Genomic DNA, 15,448 nt, shown 5'->3' on the forward strand with positions numbered 1-15,448 from the left:
ACAATTTTTTTTATTATTATTTGTTTGGTAATTTGCTATTACAGGACATTTACTATGTGAGACTGGATACTCTTCTTATAGCTGCTACTTTCCTCTCAGTCAATAATTACAATAGTAATGTATTTATTACAATTAAATCCGCTTCTGTTGCTGCTGCTACCAGCACTGTCACCCTTGCCACTGCAGACAGACAATGATGAGAACAATCTGTAAGCACCACATTCTTTTGTTTTTGTCACCATGCAAGCACAATTAGGTATCATAGGAAAATGTGGAACATTGTGCATCAGCTGGTAACATCGCCCCTAGCCACTGTCATTGGTCAGTCACAAAGATATTTTATTTGGGCTATAAAATATTTTTTCAAAAGCGTATAAATATCAGATCTTAAAGTCTTGTATTAATATGAACATTTAGTTTAAAATGAAGTTACACAAAGTAAACAGTAGATTACTTTATAACAACACATCAGATCAGACTTCTGTTTCACTTTTACACTACCAATTACTTTCAGTAAATCAGAAACAAAATTGTAGAACACTGGACAGTAAAAATATATGATACTTCAAACTTGAATGAATATGTTAGTTCACTTTAAGAAGGAACATAAGAAAATGATGTGATTCAAATAATTAGAGTAAACACAAAGGAATTGCCATTTCTCATGGTAGAAGCAATAAAGGTTCAGCGCTTTACAGGAGATTGAGCAACATATGCCACGTCTTCATTGGTGCATCACACACTGACTTCTTACTTTTGCATGTACATTTGTCATTATTTTACACTCCTCATACAAATTCTGGTTGTACACTATATACACTAGCCTGTTTTCAGCCCAAATCTCCCCCAACACAAATATCACTTACACTTTCAACAATGCTCTGTTGTTGCAGAATGTGATTCAATAAAACATACGATAATGTCCATACAAAGAAATGAATGGGAAATTTGCTTAATTGGAGTGTATGTAACACTATAACTACAACTTTTTCCCCTTAAGTTACAATGAAACTGCCAGACATACTTAAATAAAGTTTCACCACAAGCGCATAAAATTCTGATACATGAGTGCTCCAAAGCTAAAGACACTAAGTTAAGTTTCCTCATTGGAAATCAAATGCATTGGGTTATATCACTTTGATTCAATCTATGTATAACAACAGAGCAAGGTTTCAATTGTTTAACAAGGTCATCTACTCCTAAATGCCTTTGGTCTTTCACCACTGCCACTGTTTCGAGTGACTGTGCACTGCTGTCATTGGTGCTATGGTTGTCACTTTCTTCTCTTTTAAAAACTATTTGACCAGGATTTTGTATCCGTTCTAACACTATTCTTAAATCTTTCAATTTCCGTTTCTTCTCTGGGATATGAATACATTTATCTTGCTCAAGCTTTTCAGGCCTAATACGTGAAGATCTCATATTCTGCTTAACATTTGCCAGTTTACTGTGTAACTGTTGATCTGGCTCACAACTGCTGCAACATTTCACTGCAGATTTAGTGGCTGTAGAACGACGTGTAAACATCCTTGTTGGCTGGTAAGTGGTGTTTATAGGTTTTGCAACTTGAGTAGCTGCCTGTGATGAATCTGTACAGGTGTCGCTACTCGTCCCATCCTGCACAACGGCACTGCCCGGACGTGGATTCACTGTACTTGTAACTGGAAGAGAAATTTCTAGACCTGAATTAGATCTTTTCCTTTTACCACTCACTTTTTCAGAAATTACTTCAACATCTTCATGAGAAAGAGTGTTGTTATGTCCATTCATACTTTCTCCACTGCTCTGCTTATCAGTGTTTGCCCACGACTCCTGTGAAACGCCTATATGGGAGGATGGTGAGTGTGCTTTCCACCTTTGAAGATTGGCAGTAAAACTCCCGTTCACATCTGTAAGTTTCTTGCTGGCAATCTCTAAAAATTTATTAAAATTACTAATCATGTCATCATATGCTTGTTTCTGGTGAGGCTTACTGTCTAATTCTTCTTGAACACACGTTATGCGAGTTAACATGTATTTTGCAACATTCTCTGCTGCCAACAGATTTTCTTTGAACCAGTTTATCTCTATGGCATCTATATTCCTTGAAGGCGATTCTGGACAGGTCTGATTCACAACACAAGCCTGTGGAATTTCACTCCTCAAAGGCAATTCGGGACAGGTTTCATTCACAGCTTTAGCCTGTGGAATTTCTCTCCTCGAAGGCAACTCTGGACAGGTCTGATTCATATCAGCAGCCTGTGGAACTTCTGTGTTCGAAGAAGTACCATTAACTGGATTGGAGGAATCTGGCAACACATCAGTTAATATGTTTTTTAACACACTGGTAGCCTCTAAACTGGCTGTACTGGAAGTGAGCCCACTTACTGGTTTATTTTGTGGATATTTTTTTGAATGATGATCTGTAAGCAAACTATTAAGCATGCTTTGGTCCCTTGCCAACAATGTAGGTGCCGAAGGAACTGTTCCTGATGGACAATCTGGTAATAAAGAGTTATGTATGGACTGCTGTTCAGCACTTACAGAACTAAGTGATTCACTCACTGCCAAAGGACTATGTTCAATATCTGATACTCTAACAGACTGCAATGCAGTAGGACTCCTCACCTGAATATACCTACTTTGCGTTTTCGATTTTGTATTTACAGGAGATTTTGCATATGTTTTTACTGTACATGCAAGTGTTGCCGACATATTTTGAGAAGTATGACCATTTGTGTTGGATTGATGTGGGGCTGCGTTGTTTATGGTGCTGTTATGGGCAAATTTAACACTGTTCTCAGATTTTTCTTGCTGTTGATTGGGCTGACTTGTTATTGCATTGGTATCGTGATTCTGTACATAGTGTGGTACTCCACTAATCTGACTCGACTCCTTTGGTATATAGTGAAGGCTGGCACTATTATTTACATACATGGGCACATATGCGCCACTACTCTTCCTTACAACGACCAAAGGGGATGTTCCACTTTGAAAACGAAACATTGGATTTGGTTGTTGTGATACTGAACCAACTGGAGGACTACTGTTAAGAAGTGCACCTAAAGATAGTGAATCAGCTGGCGAGTTCTGCTGAGGGAATCTTATAACTGAAGTACGGTGTGGGATATGGACAGGTGGCATCACAACTACTCGCCCACTAGGTATAATCTGATTATTACTGAGAATGTTAGGTCTTATGCCATGATTAAGAAATGGAAGTCCTGCTGTTGGTTGAGAATTAATACTGGAAAAATGAGTCTGATTGATGAGTGGACCTACACCAATGTATGAGATGTTATGAGAAGCCATAGAAGCATGTACTCTTTCTTTGTTTGAATTGCTAGCAGCACCACTTTGTTCACTGCTTACTATTTCTTCGGAAGCTGCACTGTGAGTAAGAGTTTTTTGTGTGTCAGCTGATGTATTTTCAGTTTTAAAATCTTCATTTGAGTCCACAGTAATGTTCCTCAACATTTTCATTACAGATGCCTTGACTCTTCCTGCTTTGATATATTCTCCAAATGTAACCTCACTAGGCATGTTGCTCTTTAAACGGGGTATCCGCCGCTCGACAGTAGGTCCGCAGCAGAATTCTTGATTATGACCTGGGGTTTCGTTCTCTTCATCTCCTTTCCTATGGAACCACAAAAGAACAGTGTTACTGATTGCTGCAACAGGCATATTTCTGTTCGAGTTCAGGTCATCTCATATTATCTATTGTGAGTAAATAAAGGATGAGCAAACACTACATCTTGCTATGTGTACAAAGTGTCTCACACAAACTTCACAATCCTCCAGGCAAGTAGGAAAGAATAAGCCAACAGTGACAGATTCGTAACAGTGTGACCAATTGTAGAAAAAAGTATGTAACCACGCACAGCCTATCGGAAAATATGAGTACTTACTGCTGTCTGTGAAAGTACATATTTTTTGTAACAAACTTCAGGGCGCCCTTGAATGAAAATACGGAGACGTGCACAAAAACAAAAAAAAAAACAAAAAAATTACAGTAAGAGGTAGTGCTCACTGCAACACATTGGAGAGAGCACTGCAATGCCCTTGCTCATCCCTTGCAGGGATAGTAAATTCTAGCATAAGCTAGATAAAAAAGAATACAGTAAATGTATTCAACATGTGCAAAAACTGATTTGAATGGACCTTGCCCGAATAAACTGGCATCATCTTTTATAATCAACATTCAATAAAGTTCTCACAGAGAGGTGCCCCAAAACAATCTTCATTTAAGTTTATGAGAACTGGAAAAAAAAAAAACAAGCACGCCAAACAACTTTTTCAGAACAAGGCAGGTCTCCTTCTCCTCTTTGGTACTAAGTTCATTTTGAAACAACCTGATCTATTTTCACCACACTTTCCTCCCACAACTACAAACAAAGAAAAGATCCACAACTAATATGCAATCATTACCATATATGCTACTAAAAAATCATGATTGATTAAATCAAACAATGGAAAATCCAGGCTGGAAAATAACAATATTAGGATGGAAAGCTGCTACTCACCATATAGCGAAGATGCTGAGTTGCAACACGCACAACAAAAAGATTCACACACACACACTAACACACAAGTGTGTGTGTGTGTGTGTGTGTGTGTGTGTGTGTGTGTGTGTGTGTGTGTGTGTGTGTATTGTGTGAATCTATTTGTTGTCCTTTTGCGACTCAGCATCTCCGCTGTATGGTCAGTAGCAACTTTCCTTCCTAATATTGTTACATGATTGATTAAAACTATACATTACAAATTTTAACGGCCTTAATTGTAATACAATGTAATAACACTAAATGATAACCAGTTTCAGTGTAACCATCCTCAGATCATGATTCACTATATGTGGCAGCTAAGGGCAACTAACTCATCTGTCTTTCAATTTTACACTGATGCTGTAGGCTGCAAAACTCACCTGCCTCATTTTTGCTGCACGAATCTGCACACCCGCAGATGGTATATGCATACACTTTGAATGAAATGATATGCCAGGAAAGAAGTTGGTTGGCCAGCAAAGAAGTACTAATCTTTTCTGATAAAAACAGTCTTTACAATTGAGGCCCTGTATCTTATTATTCAAAATAAAGATGTACGTGCAGCACACCAGAATTCAAGGCGCTTTCATGGGAGCCAATAATTGCGAGTAGTCATCGTTTCACCTTGCTCCGTATGAACTAATGACACCAGTGGGAGATGAAACAGGCAAGCGTTACACCCACACGTTCAATGATGCCTCCAAAAAAAGATTCTGTACAGCAGGACTTCATATACCAAATGGTACGATATCAATGTACTGCTTGGCACCATTCACAAAAGATTCTCTACTACTATTACACTTACCGAGGTTCGATTCCCAATACTGACTGGGATTTTTCCTTGGCGGGAGGACTGGAATGGGGTGCACTCAGTCTTATGATTCAACTGAGGAGCTACCTGTGTGAAAAGCAGACAACAGCTGGGAGCGCAGTGAGCTGACCCTATGCCTCCCCATACCGCATCCAATGAGACCATTGGCTGAGAATGACACGGCCGTCGGTCGATTGTGGCTGGTCCATTAATGTCAGAAGGCAGAGCTTTGCTTCTTTGTCCCTTCAGAGACAGGGATGAGTTCATCCTGCTGGTGCCAATGGGTACCTCTCCCCTCACACGGTGTTTTACTTTCTTGTTTCGCCAGAGGTGTCCCTATGACAACCTTCTAGAACATTCGAGAGATCATTTTTGTTCCTCTCCGCGACACAGCTTCTGCCCACTTCTCCTGTGGCCGTTCTTCATCTCCTCATGTAACGATGGCCAAACATAGCCGCCTTGCACCTTCCAGTATTCTGCTGTTCTCCTCAACTGAAAATTCCATAACACTCAGACCAAAAGTTGAGTTCAGATGTGGATAGCATCAACCAGTTGCAAACTTCCTGTAGTATATTTTACAACCAATAATAAATCAACTTATGTTTTCCATCAACTTCAGGGATTACATTTTTTCCCCTTTCTTTCTTTCTTTCAGAAATGAGTGTGGACAGTGAAATAGCCTGTCACTGTAACATCTCAGAGTACATTGTTAACCACAAAGCGTAACTTGGATAATATACTAAGATTTATCAAAGTGTGACTGTTAATGTATAAAACCAGTAGGAGACTGCTCATATGCTAACAGTCATTCTTCAGATATTTACAAGTTATGCTTAGCAATGATGATGTTGTTAACACTGTAATTAGACACCAATTATAGAGTAAATTTGATCTGAAGATGGTTTCTAGTAAACCAAAACCAGTTATCTTCTAGTGTTATGACATGACACAGGGGACGAAACCATTACAATTTATAATAAATAATACTGATCACTGTCTCCCCTTCAACTGAAAATTAATACTGAATACTAGACTGTGGCATTAACCTAGAACCTTGTCTTTTGCAAACAATGCTCTGAGTGACTTAAGTTAACTGGTGGCACAGCTTCATTCCTGCCGGTACCACTCTTCTACTTTCCAGTCTTCACAACGAAAGATTTCTTGTGCACTTAGCAATCCTGGAAGACAGAATATCACAGAGCTAAGCTGCAGCCTATGAGTGGCCTCCAGGATAAAGTTGTCACTCTTCAGCAGAGCCTATGCATTTTGAAAGTTACTGATATGGTAAAACTATTTGCCAGACTTTTAGGGGGCGCTAAGGCACTATAGTGTCTATTATTCCTTCCGGAAACAGTCTGAAGGCCAAGCCTTAGAGATATCCTCAACTGGTCACAGGTACACACTATCGTTCACAGTGGGACTGGACGTTCTAACGATTTCATATATGATGAAAGGATTGCATGAATGTATGATGATGTAAAGAAATATTTAATTCACTAAAGGTGGCAGAAATTTCATTGTAATGGGGCACTGAAATTCGATAATAGGAAAAGAAGGAAAAAGTGGGGAACACAGACTGGGTAAAAGGAATAAAGGGTAAGACACCTGGCAGCATTTTGCATAAAAAAATTAATCATATCTAACACAATGTTCAAAAATCATGAAAGAAGATTGTTTACATGGAAAACACTTGTAGATAGAATAAGGTTTCATACACATTATGCAATGTTAGAAACAGATTTTGAAATCAGATTTCTAAACTTCAAAACACTTCAAGTAGCAGATGTGGAGTGACTAATTTATTGCTTATGTACGCCGAATTAAAACTGAAGAAACTGCAAAATGATACAAGATTAAGGAGTAAACTAGATAAACTGAAAGTACCAGTGGCTGCTGGGAGTTTCAAAGCAAGCATTAGGCAATGATTGATCAAAACAGGGAAAAGAAATACAAAAGATGATAAATAGATAGTATTGAGAGGTGAAATAGTGAAGGTAGCAGAGTATCAAATAGGCAGAAAGACAAGGTAAAAAGAGAGTGATTGACAGGAAACGCAAAATGGCTAGGCAGGAAAGGCTACAGAAGAAACACTAAGTTGTAGACGGACACGACTATGATATTACATATAGGGAAATTAAAGAACCCTTTGGGGAAAAGGGAAGCATTTGTATGATCATCAAGATCTCAGATGATAAGCCGGTAGTATACAAAAGTGGAAGATAATAAATACTACAGAAGGGGAACGCGGAGTAGATGAAGATGAGATAGGAGAAATCAAAACTGCAAGAAGAATTTGACGGAGGTCGGACAGATGCCAAAATGAGGCATCTGGCTTAGAACACATTTCTTAGAATCACTGAGATCCTTGGGAGAATATAAGGTGACAAAACTATTCCATCTGACATGCAAAGATAAACACTCTCAGACCTCAAGAATAATGTCATAAACTTAACTGCAATGAGGACAAGTGCTGATTGCTGATGTATGTGAATATTACTGAATGAACAATTTAATAAGTTATGGTTGCAAAACAGTAACATCAACTTTTTACACCAGAATGAAAAGACTGGAAAAATACAGAAATACGCAAGACAATACTGACCTCATGAATTATCTTACAAGATTGTCTGGAAACAGGCAAGCCTACATTTACAGCATTCATAGATTTAGAAAAAGCTTTTGACAATGTTGACTGGAATACATTTTTTGAAATTCTGAAAGTAGCAGGAGTAAAATACGGGGAATAAATTATATCCAATTTGTACTACGCCAGACTGCAGTTATAAGAACCAAAGGACATAAAAGGGAATCAGCAGTTGAGGAGGCACTGGGACAACATTTTAGCCTGCTACCAGTGGTCACTGAGTAAGAAGTAAAAGAAACCAAGAACACTTTTTGGAAAGGGAATTTTAAATTACATAAGAATAAATAAAAACTTTCAGGTTAGTTGAAGACATTATAATTTTGTCAGAGATGGCAACCAACTTGGAAAAACAGATGATGAAATGGATAGTGTCTTAAAAGAGGTCATAAGAAGAATACCAACACGAGTAAAACTAAGTGCTGGAAGGTATTAATTAAAACAGGCGATGCCGAAAGAATTATAACCAGGTAAAAAGATACTAAAAGTAGAGTAGCAGATGAGTTTTGCTACTTGGGCAATTAAAAAACTGACAATGGATGAAGCCAATTTAAAATATAATTTATTTCATGACATTTTTGTAAATGCATTTGAAAACTGCTTCCCCAAGAAAATAGTTAAATATACTTGTAAGAAACCTTGTAACAAACCATGGCTTACTAAGGGTATAAAAATGTCTTGCAACCGGAAAAGGGAAATGTATCTGACAGCAAGAAAGAGTAGTGACCCAGAAACTATCAAACATTATAAAAACTACTGTGTTATATTAAGAAAAGTTATTAAAAAATCCAGAAGTATGTGTATCATGTCTGAAATCAGCAACTCTGATAATAAAATTAAAACAATTTGGAATATTATTAAAAGAGAAACAGGTCAACCAAGAGCACAAAAATACAGTATTACCATCAAATTGAATGAAAACTTTACGAACAAAAAGTCAGAAGTTGAAAATATTTTTAATAATCATTTTCTGAATGTTGTGGATATAGTAGGATCCAGGTGTTCATTAGAAGATGCTAGGCTGTTAATGGAAGAGGCCATACCTATGCAATTTGATACAATTGAAATCTCACCCACTTCTCCCTCTGAAATTAGGAAAATAATAAACTTGCTTAAAAGCAAAAACACATGGAATTGATGGCATTTCCAGCAAAATACTAAAAGCTTGTTCTCAACAGATAAGTAAGATTCTCAGCCACCTGTGTAATAGCTCTCTGGAACACGGAATTTTCCCTGATAGACTGAAATATGCTATTGTTATACCTTTGCATAAAAAGGGGGATAGATCTGATGTCAACAATTACCGTCCAATCTCCCTTCCAACAGCATTATCCAAAATTTTTGAGAAAGTGATGTATTCAAGAGTAGCTTCACATATCTGTAACAATGAAGTACTAACAAAATGTCAGTTTGGTTTCCAGAAAGGTTTTTCAACAGAAAATGCCATATATGCTTTCACTAATCAAATTTTGAATGATCTGAATAACCGAACACCACCCATTGGGATTTTTTGTGATCTCTCAAAGGCTTTTGATTGTGTTAGTCATGAAATTCTGCTAGACAAGCTCAAGTATTGTGGCATGAGTGGAACAGTGCACAAATGGTTTAATTCGTACCTAACTGGAAGAGTGCAGAAAGTTGAAATAAGTAGTTCTCATAATATGCAAAGATCAGCACATTCCTCAAACTGAGGAACTTAATATGCAAAGATCAGCACATTCCTCAAACTGGGGAACTATCAAAAATGGGGTTCCACAAGGGTCAGTCTTGGGTCCTTTGTTGTTCTTAATATATATTAATGACTTGCCATTCTATATTCATGAAGAGGCAAAGTTAGTTCTCTTTGCTGATGATACAAGTATAGTAATCACACCTGACAAACAAGAATTAACTGATGAAATTGTCAATACTGTCTTTCAGAAAATTACTAATTGGTTCCTTGTAAACAGACTATCACTGAATTTTGATAAGACACAGTACATACAGTTCCGTACAGTGAATGGTATGACGCCATTAATAAATATAGACCTTAATCAGAAGCATATAGCTAAGGTAGAATATTCAAAAATTTTAGGTGTGTCCATTGATGAGAGATTAAACTGGAAGAAACACATTGATGATCTGCTGAAACGTTTGAGTTCAGCTACTTATACAATAAGGGTCATTGCAAATTTTGGTGATAAACATCTTAGTAAATTAGCTTACTACGCCTATTTTCACTCGTTGCTTTCATATGGCATCATATTTTGGGGTAATTCATCACTGAGGAATAAAGTATTTATTGCACAAAAGCGTGTAATCAGAATAATAGCTGGAGTCCACCCAAGATCATCCTGCAGACATTTATTTAAGGATCTAGGGATATTCACAGTAGCTTCTCAGTATATATACTCTCTTATGAAATTTGTTATTAACAACCAAACCCAATTCAAAAGTAATAGCAGTGTGCATAACTACAATACTAGGAGAAAGGATGATCTTCACTATTCAAGGTTAAATCTAACTTTGGCACAGAAAGGGGTGAATTATACTGCCACTAAAGTCTTTGGTCACTTACCAAAACTCCTTCTACTCCATAGAGGAATTTTTAGATATAAATAAAAAAAATTTTAAAAAATAAATAAAAATAAAAAACACAAAAAAATGAAAAAGTTGTTATATTAACTTAAGTATGTTGTTAAATTAACTTAATTATGTCATGTATTGGAAAATTTGACTCGTTCCACATCATTACGAAATATCGTATTCATGATCCATGGAACTAGTATTAATCTAATCTAATCTAATCTAAAAGTACCGAGTATATAAATGTAGACCATTAATAGCAAGAAAAGTGTTTCTGAAAATAAACATATTTCAAAATCTAACACATATTTAAGCACATCAAAGTCTTTCCTAAAGTATTTGCCTAGAATGCAGTGTTGTGTGGAAGTGAAATGTGGACGATCAACAGCACAAACAAGCAAAGAATGTAAACTTTTGATACGTTGTGCTACAGAAGAATGCTGAAGATTTAAACAGGTAGATAACTGAATAAGGGTGAAAAGAAATTTATGGCACAACTTGACTAAAAGTTGGGATTGGTTGCTAGAACACATTCTGAGGCATTAAGGAAGAGTCAGGTTGGTAATGAGGAGAAGGGGTGTATTTGGTTCAACTTCATTACAATATTTTCTACGTGTTCTCTCCAGTTTAAGTTACTCATAATTGTAATTCGTAGGTATTTAGTTGAATTTATGGCCTTCAGATTTGACTTATTTATTGTACAACAAAAAAGCATTCATGTGGATGACCTCACACTTTACATTATTTAGGGTCAGTTGTCAACTTTCACACCATGCAGATATCTTATCTAAATCATTTTGCAATTGGCTTTGATCTTTTGATGACTTTACTAGACAATAAATGACAGCATTATTTGCAAACAACCTAAGACAGCTGCTCAGATTGTCTCGTAAGCCACTTATATACATAAGGAATACCAGAGGGCCTATAAAACTACCTTGGGGAATGCCAGAAATCACTTCCGTTTTACTCAATGGCTTTCCATCAATTACTACGAACTGCGACCTCTCTGACAGGAAACCACAAATTCAACTGCATAACTAAGACTATATTTCATAAGCATGCAATGTAATTACAGGCTGCTGGTGACGTACGGTGTCAAAAGCCTTCTGGAAATCTAGAAATATGGAATCAATTTGCTATCCCCTGTTGATAGCACTCAACATTTTGTGAGAGTAAGAGAGCTATTTGTGTTTCACAAGAAGCTTGAGCACCTAATTCGACCAGTCTCAAAAGAGTCTTTTGTCGGCCCACACTACAGTGAAATTTTTGGAGGGAAAAATAAGAAGTCAAAACTAATTTGGGGCCCTGACATTCTCCGCACAAGTACCCACAAAGGAGATGAGAGCATGTGGGGAAATGTTAGGCAGAGGTTAGACAGACAGTACTTATATAATTTAATAATGTTCAGCTTATATTCTCGTGAGTTAATAAAGTCAGGAAAGTTTCCTAAAACTGTAGTTACAAGCATGTTTGTGACATATAAATATGTAAAGATAACACTTTGAGAAGCAGTTCAATAGTGACTAATACCTCGTTTGCTTCATTAATTATGATATCCTGAAAAAGAAACCGAAAAGCCATCCAGACTCTTACATAATACAGATTGATACATAATATGACAAAACATTTAGCTTCAGAAGCTACAAGTTTGTAAAAAGTCATTACCTTTTTATACTTTACAGCTGACTGTAAAGCTTACAGGACAGAGTATATACAATGCACTTTAAGTCATGATGAAACGGTTATGTTGGTCGTTCAACATACAAATTATGTCTAAATTCATATAGTAAAACACACTTAATTCTCAAACTACTGACACTAACATCCTAATTGGTTATTTGTAATATTGAAACAATATAGAAAAACTTAAAATTCGTTTTCAGGGAAAAGTGAACATTAAAGTATCATAAAACCCGCATAAATAGAGTTCCTTGTTCTGTTAAAAACAGTAATGCTACATTCTGCAACACACCCATCTACTGTAGCGGTGGGTTGGACACTGTAGCACAGCACGTGCTTCTGCAGCCAGCTACATAATGCGAAAGTGATTTCCTGTCACAATACACACCACCAGAACAAGTATAAATGCTCCCCACTCAACGATTAGCAACGCTTCAGACTTTCAACAGTGTCTTCAGTCTCCACGTCAGTCATTGGTCAAATGCATTGCCAAGTAACTAAAGCCTCATCAAGCAAACAGCACGAATTAGGCGAACAAACTGTTCTATGAACCTGGATTTCGAACAGGTACTGCCAAGGCAAGTCACCCATTGGGTGCCATCACCTAACATTCTAGCCAGTCTCCAAAAGTCCTGGGCTCAAAATGAGGCATCTGCATTCCCCTACCAGTCATCTTGACATGTGCGCAATATTTACCACTGAGCAGTATCACCATACCTGCTGCAGAACTGACTCCCATTTTGCATCGCCAAGGCCGCATGTCGCCAGCCAATGTTATGCTGTCTCAGCATTCTACTGCCTCAACATACTCACTCACTGGAGTCATCAACCTTCTGTATTGAAGCAACAAATAAAAAATAATGCTACTGTTCAGTAAGCATTCCTGATCCTGTGTTCGCCGAGGTACTGGAAGTTCCACTCCACAGCTTCCACACATTACATTCTATGATAGAGGTGGGCATCTAGCAGCTTTGGCATCAGCAAAGGAGTGAACACACACACAACCACATTACAAGTGGTGTCAGAGGAGCTGGTCAATATGAGTAACATCGCGGAGTGATGATCTGCAGCATAACTTCAACATAGTAAGTGAAAACTGACTTTTTGTGTTATTGGTGTTGGTTCCTTTCCTATTGTATTTTTCCAATTTACTGTGGACTCAGACTTTGCAATGGGCAAAACATGGGTGGAATAAGTTTACCTCTGTAGAGGCTGTTCAGACTTTTGTTGAATCAGATGGTACAAATGCAGGAAAACACTACGGAGATGCGAAAGGAGTTAGATGCATTAAGACAAGATAGGTTCCCATCCAGTGTATCAGTATCCAACCTAGACACTGCTGCTACCCTCGTTTCTCCTTTTACTGTGAAGACAGGATAGGTTACTTTAGCTTTATTAGAGAACTTTATAACTGCCGCTAAGCTTAGGAATTGGACCCAGGAACAGCTTTAGAATATGGCAAAATTATGTATGAAGAGGGTCCTGGAACGCTTGGAATGTATCAAGAGTACTTGAGAAAACTGACATTTGAAATTATGAGGCGTGCGTGTGTGTGGTTGGGAGGAGGGGCGGCTTGGCATATTTATAAAGAAGAGAAATTGCAGTAGATATGATAGGGAACAGCTGAGCAACATCACAAAAACAGAGTGTCCCTTGAAAACTTTGTAAATACACAAGAGTTGACAGAAAGCGATAACACCAAAAGGCTCCTTCTGCAAGAGGCACAATAGAGGGCACTGAATAAAATCTTTATATGGTGGTGTTACTCAACGTGTTAAGAAAAGTACAGGCAGGGTTTCCGAAGAAATTAGCTCAACCCACAGCAACTGCGAAGTTATTGGAAGAGATCGACACACTGATCCGAGTTCAGGATAGAAAAAGAATTTTAACTGTGGATGTTCAATGTTACAGGTGTGGACAAACAATGCACATATGGTGGATATGCCTTGAGAGACAATGTAGGTAATGTGGACAAATAGGGCACCTGGAAAAGAGATTGTAGGCGAAAGCCTAACAAGGGGTGTGACAGGTGAACATAGGATGAGAATAGCAGCTTACCATTAAACCAAAATGGGGGTTCCTGAGCAACTGCTTAGTGCTCCCAGTGAATATAAACACAGCAAAATCTTGTGCAGTAGCATAATTTTGATCAGATAGCTTATTGGATTGAAGGTAGCATTAAGTTACCAAGGTTTGCAGGTGTCAGTGGAGCTCATGGGGAAAAGGAGGTTGGGCCCACAACAATACATTCACTGTTTTCAATGGTACTTTAGTTTTTGGGTTGGGGCAAAAAATTTCTGGGTTTGTATGGAAGTTTTGCCAGGTATAGGTGAGGGTTACTGTGCAATCTTAGGGTCATGCTGAAGTTGATTTAGAATGGACACAGTTGAACTGGACGTAAATTTTTCCATCTATGTTCTATAGCCGAGGACACTGAACTTCTACAAAGCAGGCCCCACACAGCCACCTAATCTGTGTGCAGGGGCTCTTTGAATCGACTCGTGAGGCAACATGCCACAAGGTACAGGGCAACTCCTGTGGGTTAACAAGGGAAATAATTTGTTCAGGGTGCATACGTGGACAAGGAAAAAAAAATTCCTAGGTTTTTTCCAGATTTCCCGGTTAAAAATACTTTCTCCGGGTGAAAAAACACTTTTTCCACGTTAAGTGACACTATACTCTTATTCGGCACTGTAAAACTCACCAATCCTTTGAATGTTAATGGTTTTATATGCCGGAGTAGAATTTCTCGGCACTTTAGAAAACATAACTCAGGGGGGGAAAACACATTTTGAAAGACCTTTGATGTGCAGCAACATGTTCGCTGCATATTTTCGTATTGCGAAGGTATAAATTCGAATTCCACCAAGCACTGCATGTCACTTTCCAAAGCATTCGATGCGCTTTTGTAAGCCAGTCATAGCTCATGTCACGTGATCTCGCCAGTTGATGACAGCACAGGACACGTGATGTAGTCAGCCAATAGCAAGATCACTCTTAAGTAGCGCAGACACACAAGTAAGAAAAGTTAATGGTTTAAATTAATATACATAGCATTCACCTATAGTATTTGTGTCTAAGATTAATAAGCTGGAAGAGAAGCTACGCTTCCACATATAATGTTGATCTTTTTTGCGCTTGTTACACTTTAAGATACATCACACAGATGTGCCAGTAAAATTTTTAATAACGATGTAAATGTCTGATCTTCTGGGCTCTAAATTCTTC

At 37.8% G+C, this 15,448-nt stretch overlaps 1 protein-coding gene across 3 annotated transcripts in view; it reads right to left on the bottom strand.

Moving 5' to 3' along the window:
• Positions 1–378: 378 nt before the first annotated feature.
• Positions 379–15,448, bottom strand: part of LOC126176780 (uncharacterized) — a 102,082-nt gene continuing 87,012 nt past the window's right edge. For all 3 annotated transcript variants that reach the window (XM_049923948.1, XM_049923950.1, XM_049923951.1), the window contains one exon: positions 379–3,616. In XM_049923948.1, coding sequence (XP_049779905.1) covers positions 1,114–3,616 — 2,503 coding nt within the window. In that variant the 3' untranslated portion in view covers positions 379–1,113. The remainder of the gene's footprint in view (positions 3,617–15,448) is intronic.

The sequence above is a fragment of the Schistocerca cancellata genome, chromosome 3 (genome assembly GCF_023864275.1).
Source record: "Schistocerca cancellata isolate TAMUIC-IGC-003103 chromosome 3, iqSchCanc2.1, whole genome shotgun sequence".
NCBI lineage: Eukaryota > Metazoa > Arthropoda > Insecta > Orthoptera > Acrididae > Schistocerca > Schistocerca cancellata.